This window comes from Ailuropoda melanoleuca, chromosome 1 (assembly GCF_002007445.2).
Source record: "Ailuropoda melanoleuca isolate Jingjing chromosome 1, ASM200744v2, whole genome shotgun sequence".
In the NCBI taxonomy this organism is placed as follows: Eukaryota; Metazoa; Chordata; class Mammalia; order Carnivora; family Ursidae; genus Ailuropoda; species Ailuropoda melanoleuca.
The window spans coordinates 11,826,063-11,842,247 of record NC_048218.1 but is presented as its reverse complement, the minus strand read 5'-3'; the positions used below and the strand labels follow the sequence as shown (position 1 = coordinate 11,842,247).

The window sequence follows — 16,185 nt, the reverse complement described above, 5'->3', positions numbered from 1 at the left end:
TTCAGCTCTGGTCATGATCCCAGGGTCCTGGGATTGAGCCCCACGTCGGGCTCCTTGCTCAGTGGAGCCTGCTTCTCCCTCTCCTCCCTGCTTGTGCTCTCTGTCACTATCTCTGTCTCTCCTCTCTCCCAAATAAATAAATAAAATCTTAAAATATATATATAATTCTAAAGAAGAAAGTCTGGGGCTTGATGAATCACAGGTAGGTGTGTAGAAAGAGAAAACGAGGTATTGGAAGAGAAAGTAAAAAGATAGAAGATATTTGGGTAAGTGGCTCCCAGAAGGTAGAATTGGAAACAAGAATTCCAAGTCCCAGGCAGTGGCAAAGTCTCCATGCGCCTGGAAGCTGGTGTCTGGGTGCCATGTGGCTCTCTTGTAAAACACAGGTTGTTCATTACTCAAGGCAGAAAAGTCACAGACAGCCAGGGGACATTGTCACGTTACTCGACAAAGGTTCACAGTCAACTTCCAGGGTTAATTTTTCCCATATCTGATGAGAAATTTGAGAGTATTTTAACCAATACACTTTGGGATTCCTCTAAATACTCTTGGAACAATAGCGAACACGGAAAGTTTGTAGGTTCGATGCTTTTGGAAATAGTACTTTTATTTGGCTCTGAGAAAAAACAGTTTTGTTCTCAAATAGCTGACTTTGTTGAGAAAAAGTGGTCAGAGACTGGATTTCAGGAATTCATAGGCTGAAAAGTGGCTTATCAGAAGCCAGCAAACTTACCCAAATTAGCCCGTAGCTGGTTCTTTTCAGGGAGTGTTGTGCTCATTTCTGTGAAAAGTGCTTCAATGGCACCCCAAAACCTGATGACAAGTGATTGATGGCATGACCTCCCCATCATGAAGATGAGCCCCTCCTTGGGGGCAATTTTTTAGAATACTAAAGCAAACATTATCTACTCTTTTAGCAGGTGTCTTTGTCCCAAGGCCAAACCAAGGCGGAGCTGGGAAGAAGTAGATTTGGAGTGCTCCTTGTCCTCGCCTTCTTGGGGACTCTCTCTTCCAGAGGTTGGACTGCTCACCTATTTTCCTTCTAGTACACTCACGCTCTCCTCAGGGAAGAAAAATGACATGTCAGCCACCATATAAGGTGCCCTACTTACGCTGTTCTTATCACTTGTGCATCAACCCTCTCTAGTAGGCGTAAGTCTCTGGTTTTACAGATGAGGTCTAAAGAAGTTATACTCAACATCCCCAAAGAAGTGTCTGATCTGAGCAGGTTCAGAGCCCGAATTCCCCATATCATAGCCTGTGGCCACCACCTCTGTGCTTTGGCACTCCTGATCCAGGGCCAACACTCTCTGGAGTGGAGAACACCCGCCACCCAGTGTGTTCACAGCCCCACGCCCTCCCCCACATCCATCAGTACGTAGAAACAAGTATATTGCCTGTCTGGGAGCATTCCAGTCTCTGCTTTCCACTTTCGCTAATGCGGTTTTAAAAGTCAGTGGCGTTGTGGAGCGTGGTGACTAATTAATGAGACCTCTAATCCCTTTTAACTCGTTAGTAATTTAACTCACTTTAATTGTAGCAAGGTCTTAACTCAAAGAGATGACTCCCTGGGTGAAAACTGAAGGTCATGTGGAATGGTGTCCACATTATACGTCACTAACCAATGCGGTGTGTTTGGTGAAAGTTTTTGGTACTTCTCAAAGTCCTGAGAGCTTTCTACTTAACATAAACACCAATTGACAGAATGCTGGAGTGTTAGACAGGGTAGGCTAGCTGCGGAAACAAACAACCCCCAAATCTTAGGGCAATAACAGAATAAAGGATGAGTTCTTGCTCATGCTGTGATCCAGTGTAATTGGAAAAGGGGAGGCTATGCTCCATGCCGTCATCCAGGGACCCAGATTCCTTCCATCTTGTGCCTCCTCCACCTTTTCTGGGTCCTCAGAGCTGTCCTTGTCCCTTCTATCTTCCGCATGTGACAGTAGATGGGGTGAGAGAGGGAGGAGTAGAGGGTCACACAGAATCTCAAGGGCCAGATCTGAATGTGGCGAACATCACTTTTCCCCCTTTTCCATCGGCCAGAACTTTCCACTGGCCCACACCATTGTAAGGGGGAGTGGGAAATATGCCCCTTCCACACGCTCAGAAGAAAATATATAGTCCCTACTCCATCTAGACCCTCAGTTCACCTTCTGTCTTCCTCTGGTCTGTTTTGGGGCCGGGATCGAAGCTCATCACTTAAGTTCAGAGGGCTGTCCTTGGAAGTCCCCAGCCTTTGTGATCCCCCTCCAACACCTAAGACACACCCTGATGGCTCTTTCTCTTCATCATTAACCTCCAGGTTCAACTTTCTTGTGCCAAACCTGGGCCGAGAGAAATGACTTAACCTGACTTCCCTTTTCGATCTTAACCCTCTTGGGTGTGTGGTGCCCAGTCATGAGCCCTTCATCCATTGTGGGGCCTTTCCTGCACTCTTAGAAGCACTGACTCATTGCCCTAAAGCCTCATGGACTGCCCACTTGCTCCTGCTCTTGCCAATTCTCCAAACACACTCATAAACACAAAAGAAAAAAAAACCCTTTTCTGGAAATGAACTTCAAACAAGTAGAAACACCTTCGAGTATTTGTGAATAAAAGGGTGTAGTCTCTTATCTAAAGCATTAATGGATTGGAGGGTTCTGCTCCATTAAATAAGTGGGGGAGGGTAGCAAGGGCAACAGAATTGATTCCACTCTCTTCCCAGAAGGAAGATGGGGAAATTGGCCCCTGGTGATTCGGGGACTTTAGCGCACGGATATACTTACATCCTGTGCTTAGAGTGACTCAGGCAGCATCAGCTCTTGGGAAACCCGGACTCTCGTGGAGCAGCTCTGACTTCAGAAAAGAAAGGAGGAAGAATTTGCAGCTCATTTGGCCTGTTCTAAATCTTACTAATGTTGTAAACCTTAATTATTTTTTTAAAGGTTTTATTTTTAAATAATCCCTATACCTGATATGGGGCTTGAACGTATTGCCCTGAGATCAAGAGTCTTACGCTCCACTGACTGAGCCAGCCAGGCGCCCTATAGCCTTAATTATTTTTAAAAAGGAAGGAGAGAGAGAGAGAGAAGGAGAGAGGAAGAGGAAGAAAGGAAGGGAGGGAGGGAGGAAGGAAGGAAGGAAGGAAGGAAGGAAGGAAGGAAGGAAGGAAGGAAGGAAGAATTTTCCTTTCCCCTCAAGCTGAACAGTGACATTTCTGGACCACAAGGGTGGCTGCTGGGCTGTGTGCTTGTCTCTGAGTTGAACGCCTTACCATCAGCGCTCAGAGCAGACGGGGCTGACTGGCAACGCAGTTTGATTTGCAAGCCACCAAAGGGTTCTGCACAAATGTGTGTTCCTCAAGGTTGGCAGTGGAATAGTGATCCCCTCGGCCGGTGCTGTGGGTTATGGCTGATACAGACGCTGTGCTGTTATATCATCGGACCCGCACCGGAAACCGTGAGGACACCAATGCTGACAGGGGCTGGGCACAGTCACACACCTTAATCCCACTGTGAACCCTGCTCTCGGGCGTTGACTCCTCTCCTTCTCCCTGTCCCCCAACACCGCATGATGATTCTGAAACCATACAGGATTCTGAAGTGCCTTCTGAAATCATGCAAGTTAAATGCAGCTGTCAGCACTGACCGTGGTTTATGAAACTTTCAACGTTTCCTTAAGAATGATGTGCTTGGGGCCTGGGTGGTGCAGTCAGTTCAGCGTCCCACAGTTGGTTTCAGCTCAGATGGTGATCTCGGGGTCATGATCTCAGGGTCGTGAGATTGAGTCCCGCATTGGGCTCTGCGGTCAATGTGGAGTCTCCTTGGGATTCTCTCCCTCCCTCTCCCTCTGCTCCTCCCGCTGGGGCTCTCTCTCTCTCTCTCTCTGAGATAAATAAATAAGTCTTAAAAACAGAACGTTGTGTTTAACAATAACCCTCAGATAATTCGTGCAAAAAAACAAAAAGGGAGGGCTGGTCAATTATGCGTGAGAGGCTCTACCTCCCATTTCTGGTGCTTGGCAGTCGTGTGCACACTGGAGTATCCGAAGTCCTGCATGGAAAGAATTGTGTTTGCCTCGTTTTAATTCACACACCCCAAGTTCATTTTGCTATAACACCTCCTTTCTCCCCTGCATAATGTTTCTTCCTCTGATAGAACACTTCGGGACCCACCCATGATTCCTTGAAAATTGGTCATTAACATTCTGCTCATTCTCTGGTCACTGGAATATTTCTGGATAGATGGGTTTTCCTTGTAAAGGTGACGGGGATGAGAATCTCCAGAGTGACTTCCCCTTGTCTTTCTAAAAACAGAGGAGAGCTCTTGCCCCTCTTAGGGGCTCCTTCCCAGTGAATTATCCATCTACCTTGAAAAAAAGGAAAACATAAAAGCTTTTATCTAAACTACTCTGAGATTTGCCCAACCCGGTCAGGCCTTTCAAGATGATCGTTTGAGGAAAGTTGTAGTCATGGCCATTGCTGCAGGAGCTTCTGCTGGTTGGTCCACAGAGTGGGGATTCGTCAGGAGAAGATCTTGGAGTTAAACATAGGTTGCACCTTGGCCCCTCAACCATGTGAAGCTAACAAGGACCCACAGAATGAATGAATGAATGAATGAATGAATGAATGAATGAATGATTAAATAAATAAAATCTTAAAAAAAAAAAAAAGGATCCACAGAGCATTTCCAGGCCAGACCAGGCTCTAAGGACTGATTTCTTAACAGTTTGCTCTTCTGCCGTCTTTCAGGGCAGTAAATATGTGCCCGCACACATGGAGCTTTACCCAGAGCTCCGGCTGAGCGTGTTAAGAAGTAAAGCATTTTTGATTGATCCAGCATGGTGGGGCATTCGATTCAGAGAGAACCATTGACACGAGGCCACACTGGTAGTCATTCTTTAAAAGGGATCTCATTTGAACCAGCCAAGAAGCCAAGGTGTGGAGAAGCTAAGTGCTAGAGTTGGAACATTAGAGTCCCTCTAAAATTCATATGTTGAAATCCTAACCCCCAAAGGTGTCCGTATTAGGGGATTAGGTCATTAGGGTGGAGTCTTTATGAATGAGATTCCCTAATCCCGTTAATGTCTTATAAAAGAAATGCCACAGAGTTCCCTAGCCCCTTCCACCATGTGAGGACACAGCAAGATGGCGCTAGCTCTGAACGGGGAAGAAGGACCTAACAAAAATGCAATCATGCTGGTACCTTGATCTTGGGCTTTCCATGTCCAGAACTGTGAGAAAGGAGTTTCTGTTGTTTATAAGCCACCTGATCTGTGATGGTTTTTCATAGCAGCCTGAATGGACTAAAACACTAAGTAACGTATTGACTCTGCCCAATGCAATGGAAAGAGTGTGTGTGCTCACTGGGGACAGCACACTGGAAAGATTGGGAGTGGGTCGTCTGTCATCTGCCCCTTGTTTAAGGTCAACCTTGGCAGCAGGTCCTGCTCCATCCCCGTTCCCTACCTTTATCCTGGGAGACGCCCAGAGGGCACCCTCATTTCTAGCAACCTTCCCTTCCGCCCACTTCTCACACCCGCTTCCATGGCCGCCTCTTGGACATTTCCACCACCTGCAACTGCTCTACCTCAAAACCGCTTGGGGCACAACCCCTGCGTCTCCAGCCCGCTGGCGTGCTTGCACCCACTCTGACCTTGTTGGATCTCAGCAGACCTCTATTCCCTGGGGCCTCGCCGGTGCTCATTTCCTAGCTTGGAGCCCACACTCCAGCATTGCAAGCACCCTCTTGCTAATACCCACTTTCGAATGTGTTCGACCTCCACCCACAGTAACAAATGTAATTTACCTACGACCTAGGGCTAATCTGCATATGTATTTACACACACACACACACACACACACACACACACGCATGCACAGGTCTCTCCTAGCTTTAACTCAATCACAGTTATTTAAAAATCTGACCCTGGACATCAGTTCTTACAACTTCAGCCCTGTGTCTCTCCTGGTCTTTATCAAGATGTTGCAAGAATCATCTGTATAAACTGTGTTGTTTCCTATGGCTGCTGTCACATGTCATCACACGCTGGGTGCCTTAAAATAGCACAGGATTTATTTTCTTACAGCTCTGGAAATTGGGAGGTCTAAAATCAAGGTGTCAACTCTGCTGTAGTCTTCTGCAGTCTTCAGGGCACAAGCAGTTTCCTCACCTTTTACAGTTTCTAGAAACCACCTGCCTTCTTTGGCTCATGGCTGCATCACTCCAGCCTCTGGTGCCACTCCCACATTGTTTATCGACCTTGAACTTCTTGTGAGGACCTTGGTGACTATAGGGGGCCTATCAGATCCCCCAGGATCACCTCCCCATCTCCAGATTTCTAACTTAATCACAACCTCAGAGTCCCTTTTTTTTTTTTTAAAGATTTTATTATTTATTTGACAGAGAGAGAGACAGCCAGCGAGAGAGGGAACACAAGCAGGGGGAGTGGGAGAGGAAGAAGCAGGCTCATAGCGGAGGAGCCTGATGTGGGGCTCGATCCCATAACGCCGGGATCACGCCCTGAGCTGAAGGCAGACGCTCAACCGCTGTGCCACCCAGGCGCCCCCCTCAGAGTCCCTTTTAACAGTGTGAAGGAGCATGGGGACCTCAGTGGGGGTGGGGAGGTGATAGTCTGTCTACCACAGGAACCATCTGGGATTTCCTCAACCTCCACTCTCTTTTCAACCTTCCCCAAACTGGCTAGTGTCCCACTCACCATCCCAAATGCCTCTCAAAAAGGTCCTTGACATCCTCTGTGTTGCTGAAAGCTGTGGAGAGTTCTAGTTTGTCCTTCTTCCTGACCTCATAGCAGCTTCTGACACAATGGGCCAATCAGGATGAGGTGTGGGAAGCACCTGTGGGGGACCCTGTGGTGTGAGGGCCAGTGGCCTGACCCCATGAGCATCTCCTGCCATCCCTCTAGCGTAGCGTCTAGTGTGCGTGCGGTTGGCTGTAGAACATGCCATCCCACCACTGCCCTTGACCTGTCCATCTGCCATAGACTCCATGTTCTCTAGACTTTCTTCATTGTTTTAAAAGCATTGGTCAGATAACTGTAGGTAAAGGATTTTTTTAACAAGCAGTTTTATTTACCCACCAAAAAGTGTACATTTCACAAATGTATAGCTGGGTGACTTTTCACAAAGTAAAACATGTACCCACCCTTCAGATCAAGAGAAGAGCTTCGCCAGCTCACCCCAAGTCCCCTCCCTGTCACAACCCCCTCTCCTCCCAAAGGTAACACTTTTCTGGGGAAGCCTGGGCGGTTTTGATTTTTTTCTTTTTCTTTCTTTCTTTCTTTCTTTCTTTCTTTCTTTCTTTCTTTCTTTCTTTCTTAGATTTTATTTATTTATTTGACAGAGAGAGACAGCCAGCGAGAGAGGGAACACAAACAGGGGGAGTGGGAGAGGAAGAAGCAGGCTCCCAGCGGAAGAGCCTGATGTGGGGCTCGATCCCACAACGCTGGGATCACGCCCTGAGCTGAAGGCAGCCGCTTAGCGACTGCGCCACTCAGGCGCCCCTGATTTTTTTCTTTTAAATGGACTTTCATTTGTCGAACAGTTCTAGGTGCACAACAAAATTGAGTTTCCAAATAGCCCTGGTGCCCATGCAGGCACAGCCTCCCCCCTCATCAACATTCCCGGTCAGAATGGTAGATGTGTTACAATCAATGAACCAATAGTGACGCATCATAATATGGACCAAAGTCTGGCGTTTACTCTGGGTTCACTCTTGCTGTTGTGTGTTCTGTAGGTTTTGACGATGTGTCGTGGCTCGTGTCCATCACTAGAATATCGTGCAGAGCAGTTTTGTTGCCTTGACGTCCTCCGTGCTCCCCCTGCTCATACCTCCCTTCCCTCAACCCTCTGACAGCCACTGGTCTTTTTTTTTTTTTAAGTTTTTATTTGTTTATTGGATAGAGACAGAACAAGAGAGGGAACACAAGCAGGGGGAGTGGGAGAGGGAGAAGCAGGCTTTCCGTTGAGCAGGGAGCCCGATGCGGGGCTCGATCCCAGGACCCCGGGATCATGACCTGAGCCAAATGCAGACGCTTAACGACTGCGCCACCCAGATGCCCCACCACTGGTCTTTTCAACCATCACCTAGTTCTGCCTTTTCCAGGATGTCATGTCGTTGGACTCACAGAGCCTTTGCAGATTGGCTTCTTCCACTCAATACTATGCTTTGACATTTGCCCTGTGTCTTTTTGCAGCCTCATAGCTTATTTCATTTTAGTGCTGAATAGTATTCCATTGTCTGGACACGGGCATGGGTTCTTGAAGAGGGAATTGGACCGACTCCAGAGCAGAGTTTACCTGGTGTTAGAAATGACACATTTGCAGAAGGGCCTGGAAGGCCTCCAGAGGCCGTTCTCTGCAGTGAGCTTCTGCACCCAGAACATTGCCCTCAGAATACAAGTATGGCATGCGGTGGGGCTCAGGCCACTGCGGTGCGCTTACGTCACGTTTTGATGTAAATGACCCCACGGAGATCAAGTTCTGTTCACCGGGAACAGACTACATGACAAATAGAAGAAAGGCAATGGCCCAAACAGCACAAATTTCTTTTCCACTCATGTAACAGTTCGTGGAGAAGGCTCTGCTGATCTTGTCCCATGAACCTGGGACCCAGGCCCCTTCTGTCTTGTGCCTCTGACACCCCACATCCTTCTCATTCCTTCATCTAGCTAGAGTAACACATGGTCTGTTGCAAGCCATTAAGCTCAAGTTATCAGCTGAGGGCGCCTGGGAGGCTCAGTGGTTAAGCGTCTGCCTTTGGCTCAGGGCGTGATCCCAGTGTTCTGGGATCGAGCCCCACATCAGGCTCCTCTGCTGGGAGCCTACTTCATCCTCTCCCACTCTCCCTGCTTGTGTTCCCTCTCGCTGGCTCTCTCTCTCTCTCTCTCTGTCTGTCAAGTAAATAAATAAAATCTTAAAACAAAACAAAACATTTTAGTCAGCTGGTCATCCGGCGTGGTCCTGGTGAATGACGTGCTGATGGATAGACAAGACAGTTTTAATGACGAGCTGGAAGAGGTGCAGGGGTGGGGTACCAGCCCAGGGAGCTTCGGGGCAGGTGCCAGCCTGGGGCAGCATCAGGGCAGCTCTGAGTTCCCTGGTGTGGCTCATAGGGGGAGCAGAGATCCCACAAAGGAGGCTGGAACTTTCACAACTCATGGCTTTAGCAGGGTCCGCCTGTGTGTCCTGCAGGAAGATGCTGACCTGCTATTGGACCACCGAGGGATCTCTGCCCGGCCTCTCTTGGTGGTTGGTGGGGAGCATGGTGAGAGTGAGGGCATTGTTCCCACAAGCAGGACCCTGACTCACGGCCCCGGTGCCTGATGTCGGTTCTGCTGCCTGAGCCTGAGTTCGCTTCTCCAAGGGAAGCCAACTCAGGGTAGCTGACTTCTCGGCCTTCTTCTTTCAAGGGTGGGAAGGAAAAAGGGAGTTGCATTGAGAGACCTCGGGTCTGGGTTATATGTGAAGGTGGGCACTCCCACTCTTCAGGTTGGCAAGTGTGACTGTCCTATGGCAGATGACACGACGCCTTTCGCTGTGACTTTCAGGGAAGGTCAGGGACTGTAGTGGGTGCCCTTTGCAGAGAATCATGGTCAGAGGATTTTGAAACTTCCAGAGCGATAACTTCAGCCCGGGCCGTCTGTGTGGGAATAAGGGAGTTCTGCAACTGCCTTCCTCTGCACCCCCTCCACCCCCTCAGAGGCCAAGGGCTGCCAAACCCGTCTCCCACACACCTCACCAGAAAGTCCCTGGCTTCCCTCCCAGCTGCCTTGCAACTGACCTCATGAGGTGTGAGAAGGAGGAAAGGAATCTACATTTCAGATGAACCTTCCTTCCTCCTTTCTGAGAAGCGGTCCCGGCCGCCCACACCTGCCAGGCCATGCGCACGGCTCCTCAGAGCCTAAGGCCCTGTGGCTTGTCCAGCCTGCTTGAGAAGTAGCTGGGACTGGGAGCCTGTGTCAGTTTGTCGGGGCTGCTCTAACAAAACCACAGGCTGGGGTGGCTGAAAACAGCAGGCATTCCTTCCCTCGGGGCTCTGGAGGCTAGAAGCCTGAGGTCAAGTTGTGGCAGTGCCGGCCTGCCTCTGGAAGGTTCTATGGTAGACTCTTTCCTTGCCTCTTCCAGCTTGTGGTGGCTGCAAGCAGTCCTTGGGTTCCTTGGCTTTTAGATGTTATCACTCCAATGATAACGTGGCTGTCTTCCCTCTGTCTCTTCTCTTCTTCTGAGGACATCATCACACCTGTCAAGGACCAGTCTACTCCGTTATGACCTCATCTTAATTAATTACAACTGCAAGCACTCTATTTCCAAATAAGGGGGCATCTGAGGTTCCCGGTGAACATGAACTTGGGGTGGGACACTGTTTAACCTGTGACAGAGCCCCACCATCCACCCCTTCCCCGCCCTTCAGAGCAGGCCCTTACCCCATGCTGGGTACCCTGCCTTGCTTTTCTCTCCAGGACCCAGGAGTGGTTACCCCAAAATAAAATAGCATCCCCTCCCTCCAGGAAGACCTGGCCTTGCTAGCGGGAGATCAGAGAGCCCAAATCTCCTCAAGAACAGGCATCGACATGCCCAAGGAACACCCACTTGGAATTCTTTCCAGCTTCATAGAGATGCTTCAGGATTTCTTGGCTCCTGGCCAATCCCAAAGGGAAAGAGGCCCCCAAGCCTTCCAATGGGCCATTCCAGATCAAGGTTTACAACCCAGATGGGAAACTGGCATCTGCTCCTTCAGCCTCACCTCGAGCCCGGTTTGGGGTCTTCTCCATGGGAGCTTCCAAGGAAGCTCGGCCCCACATCTTCCTGGCTGACCAGCCCCTTCCCCAGGGGAGCCAAGGTCCTCCTGCCCAGAAGGCTGTGGAGGAGTGGTGGGTTCCTGGGCCTCTTGTAACCCAGCTGAATATTTTCCAGGTTATCTAACCAAACTTCTGCAAAACCACACCGCCTATGCCTGTGATGGGGACCATTTGCATCTACAGTGCCCTCGGCATTCTACGATAAGTGTCCAATCGGCATTTTATGGGCAAGATTACCAAATGTGTCGTGCCCAGCAGCCTGCCTCCCAGAGGGAAGACGGCGTAGCCTGTGTGGCACCCACCACATTGCAGGTACCACCCTTCATAGATGCTTTAAGATGATAAAATGGTTCTCTCTCCCTCCCCCGCCCCTTTCTCCCTCTCCCCCTCTCTCTCTCTGTATATATGCTTGTGATTACATAGTTCACTCAAAGCAAACCTGATCCATGAAATCCCCAATCCAGACAAATCACCAATTTCATGGGTGAGCTATTGCTTCTCAAAAGGGTTCTTCCCCACACAAGTCTAAATGGAATTCCTGCTTCCTGGGGGAGCTCCCTGAACCCACGTGCGATGTGAATTTATCCGGAGGCATATTCCCCCCTGAAGTAAAGCACAGTACAGTCATATTGGGCTTTGACCTCCAGGACCACCCCTCCCGTCAATACCCCAGCACGGAGAGGGAAGGGTGGGGGTGCTTTCGTGGAGACCACAAGGTCTCTGGAGGCAGATGGCCGAGGTCATGATCAACCGCTCAGAGAATGCACTGGAGGAAGGGAAACATGGATCATGGTCATTCTTTCAAAAATGGTTTTCTTCTCCAGGTGTAGACGATGACATTATTCTAGTTTTGAGCTACTTTGGGCAGCCCCTGCTGATGTATTCTTCCATTGAATAATACCAGGGATTTGTGGAGAGCGGCTAAGTCTTTCTTTTTTTTGGTTGGCATTAGTGAAACATTTGGTGTCGGACGAGGGCAGAGCTAATATTTCAATGGGGATTTTAGACTACTCCTGGCTCTTTGAATTGTTTCAGCCACAGAAATGCGGGTAAAGGTAAATTTACAAGGAAGACTCAGGAGTAATGGAATTAGCGTAAGGCTGTGTAGCTCTCCCGAAGGCCCAAAGAGGAGAAGCAAAAATAATACGATAACGTAAGGATTTTTCTATTTCTCATACCATGTCTTGCTTCCATTACAAGCATCGTGCTATCTGGGTCGTCACGTGATTGGTAAAGATACCCGCCGAGTAGCCAAAAGAATGTGTTTGAGCGAATTCCCCGGATGTGGGTTCCACATCCCGAAGAGAGGCCACATGTTGCTTCCAGAGACGAGCAGTGACTTTCTTGTGTACCCCACCCCATTCCTTTCCCTTGGCTGCCACTCCAGGAGCTGTATCCCTGTTGGCCCGCCCCCGTCCTTACCCCAACTTCCCTGCACTCCCATCCCTGGTACCCAGCCCATCCGCTGCTCTCCTGGGTACATAACAAGAACATTGGCCGGTGCCGACAGGAGCGCCTGCTCCGTGAGAGTAGGAACTCCTGACACCCTGGAGCTCCAGAGCTCGGGCACCACCCTTACCCTCCAACATGGGTGCCTGGCTCTGCCAGGCAGGTCTGAGGGATAGGATGCTTCCAGAGCCAAGCAGACAAGCTAGCATTTGTGAGCACAACTCTGATGTTGTGCAGAAGCTTCGTTTGCCCAGAAACATCCCCGCGTGCTGCTCTTTCATCCAGAGATCAAGAGATCCTTTATTTCGTGTCTTTTGACTGGCATTTGGGGACTGTGGCGAGTGCTGCTTCTTCCTCCGAGGGAAGGTGCCTGATGCAGGAGAGAACAGGTGTCATTGTCCCCCCAGGAGCCCCTCCGCTGATCTGACCCGTGGCTGAGGGTCACCAGGAGGCCCCCCCTGTGCATTTTTCAGCCGTGACATGGTTTGAGTCCCACTCTGTGGTTGTGATATGTACGTGGGGCCACCTAGGGGCTGAGTCATTTCATGATGACCTCTGACCACGAGCATGTGTCCCGTCATCTGGGGGTCCTCAGGGTTTCCCTGGGCATGTTTCCTGATTTCATGCATGTCTGCTGGGCCCCTGAGGGGGTACCTGGTGGGGCCGGCCTCCTCCATGGAGAAAGTCCATGAGCTACTATGAGGGCCCAGGACTCAGGCTCGCCAAGCTGTGCCAGATTCAGTCCAACAGTAATAAGTAAATTCTTGGGAAACGTTCACCGGACTTGGTGTCCTTTTAACAGAAACGGAGTGTAAGGCTTCTGTGATGGTCAGGGGCAGAGTTTGCTCCATTTGGGAAATAGAAGAGCAGCCGTGAGGCGCTAGGCCCCACTGGGACCCTGGGTAGGGTGTTCCAAGAGCTTCCGCACAGCAGATTATCACTCGCAAAGGAGCGAATTGCCTGGAAAAAAAAAAATTGAGAGCAGGAGGGGAGGAAAACTTTCAAGCCAAATGCTCAACAGCAAAGCCTGAGTATTCTGTGAAGAAAATTGCTCCAAAGGGAACAAATGGGTCCTGTGTCCTTGAGGTTGGCAAGGGTGGGAATCAGCTTTTTCATTTGTATCAGTGGGCCCATGTTCGGGTTGGGGCTCCAAGGCCTCCCGTGAGTGCTGAGCTCTCCGTGGTCGGTGGCCAGCCATTTGTGCTGCTGGATGGACAGCCGTGGCTGTGATGCCTCATCCCCACGGAGCTGCCCCAGCCCTGCCGGAAGGGCCCTCCGACTCCCGTCTCGCCCACGCTGAGTTTCTCGACTCTTGCTCACACTTCCCGGAGCCTCCCCAAGGCCGTACTTTTGCCAAAACCATCAGCAGCGCTCCCTTCAGCTGAGGCAGATCGCAGGCCGGTCTCCTGATGGGGATCTGCCGCTAGAGGGTCAGGGTTCTTGTTCTGGGAAAGACGGGGACACAGGGAGCACCCCTGATCACGCACATACACGTGCTCTCGCCTCAGTCACAGCTCACGGCAGCTCGAAGCTTCTTTGTGTGGACGCCCCAGGCCAGGCCGACAGGTGTCTCTCCCTTCTCGGAGCCCAGAGCCACCTGGGCGGGGGGGCGGTGGGATCTCACACACACTGTGTGTGGTTTTCAAGCCTATCCCTTTTCTACCCCCTCATTTTAGAAGGTGCTGGATGAATGCCAGAGCCGGCGGGCCTGCCACCTCCTGGTCAATAGCCGTGTTTTTGGACCTGATCTTTGTCCCGGAAGCAGTAAATACCTCCTGGTGTCCTTTAAATGTCAGCCTAGTAAGTAACGTCTGAGGGGGCCCGTGTATGCGGTGGGGGTTCCCTGTTTCATTCACGGCCCTCGTGGAGATTCTCTGCCAGCCGGTGTTGGTCCCACATAGCAATTTAGAAACTTGTCAGTAGAGATGTCCTCCCTGTTTCTGCAATGGTTTGTGGGTATTTGTGTGAATAGTTTGTGGATATTTGCATGTGTGTGCACGTGGACACCCATGTCTCCATGTGCATTCTTGCCAATCCCTGAATTAAAAAAAATCCTTCCTAAGACGTAACTCAGTCGGACCCATGCTAAAGGCATCGGGTGTCGAGAGGCTGCAAGTGCTTTTCCCCCGAACGAGGGGCTGGTTCTCCTTTTCAGGGGCAGCCCACCCCCAGCTGTTTGCTATCACGAGAGGGCACAGCTGCCCCCGGAGGCCCTGCTTCCATATCTTGATGAACCCCTCTTCTGCTTTCCCCAAAGCAGGGGCTCCGGACCCAGTTGCCTCTTCCTGGGGAGAAAGAAAACAGAAGGGTTTCTGGCCTGAGCAACTTCTGCTCTATTCTTGCATTTTCCTCCACTGGCTTGTGTCACTGTAACACACGTTAGTTTTGTGATTAACCCATTGCAGGCCAAACAGAACTGCTTTTTAGCGAGTAGGTCACACTGAGAGGCGGGGCGGGTCAGTCCGAGAGGCAACCTCAACGTTAGAGGCTCCTGGTAACCCTTGAACAGGCTTGTTGAAAAGAAAGCAGGGTTATAACACCACCATTTAACCAAAGGATTATATTGAAGGAATAGTCATTTGAAAAAATTCTGCACTGCCGTCCCCACACATCGTTTTTGTTTTTTTCATTTTTTTTTTATTATTATGCTAGTCACCATACGGCACATCCTTAGTGTTTGATGCAGTGTTCCTTGTTTGTATTCTGTTCTCTGTCGGTTTCTGCCTCTGGAGCCCAGCATCCTCCCAGGACCCTGGCAGCCTGGGTGCCGGGGGCGGGTGAGGCTTTGGGTCACATGCGTGTCATGGTCTCTAGTGTGCACCTGCAGAGAAAACACGGGACCCTTTCAGCAAATATCCAGCCTTCCATCTTAAACCCTTTCCTTGCTGGGGCCTCCGTGCCTCAGAGCTGCCCCTCTGGCTCTTCCCCCAGACTCTGTGTTCACACACACATTCACGCTCACATGCATATATACACCACCACACGCTTACAATGTACGCACGGTCACTCATACATACACAATATCACGCCTGCGTGTGCTTTTACACGCATACACACTGTCACACACATACTCACGCATGCCCGTGATCACACACACCCACAAGCAGGCCCGAACTTTGCACACTGGCCGAGCCCTGCCCAGGAATTCTCGTCAACTCCTGCTTCACTCAGGAAAATCCCTTCTAGATCTTGTGTTGTCAGTCATGCCCTTCCCCCGTCTTAATCTCACAAATGGCCGTCCTCCTGCCATGGTGGAAAAGACACCCTTTTTTAGAGTTGCCCTTGTTCAAAATGTTAAGGATTGGAGAATCTGGGTGGTGGGTATATTCCCGTCTGTTGCGATACTCTCTCACATTTTCTATACATTGGAAGTTTTCATAATAAAAAGTTGCGAAGGACCAGTCTCTAAGAGAAGTGAAAAGGCCCTCATGAGATTGTTGGAACCTCGAATCTAAGTCGATGCCAGGCCACAGCCTTATTCCTGGACTGTTCGCTAATTTCATTTCAGCAAAACACTTATTAAGCACCTACTGTGCACAGGTGTCGGGCCAGCTGTTGAGTATGAAGAGAACTTCTTGGATGGTGGTTCCATCGAGGACCGCTCCCAACGTTCCTTCATCCAACCAGCATTGACTGACATCTTCACACAGCTGGTTCCTTGTCCTTTAGCTTCTAGCAAATATCGCTTTCTCGGAAAGACCAGATCTGTCCAAAGAAACATCTCAGCAGGAGCCCTGCTCTCTTGGTGCTGTGCAGGTCGCCCCGGGGGAATTGACCCCGGCAGGGGTGCAGGGAAGGCTTTCCTGGCAGGTGATGGTGGGGCTGAGGACGGCAGGATAGGGGGCGGGCACAGAAGGAGCACTCCGCATGGAAGCCTGAGGCCAGAGGGAGAAGGGGGCTCTGGGGAGCACGCAGGAGCATCGGCCAGGGGGCCGGGGT

General features: G+C 50.3%; 1 protein-coding gene across 1 annotated transcript in view; it reads left to right on the top strand.

Moving 5' to 3' along the window:
• LOC117801505 (protein eva-1 homolog C-like) overlaps nt 1–14,764 on the top strand; it is a 37,103-nt gene extending 22,339 nt beyond the window's left edge. The window contains exons 2-3 of the mRNA XM_034656284.1: nt 10,913–11,109; nt 13,923–14,764. Of these exons, the coding sequence (XP_034512175.1) occupies nt 10,913–11,109; nt 13,923–14,054 (329 nt within the window). The 3' untranslated portion in view covers nt 14,055–14,764. The remainder of the gene's footprint in view (nt 1–10,912; nt 11,110–13,922) is intronic.
• The last annotated feature ends 1,421 nt before the right edge of the window (nt 14,765–16,185 follow it).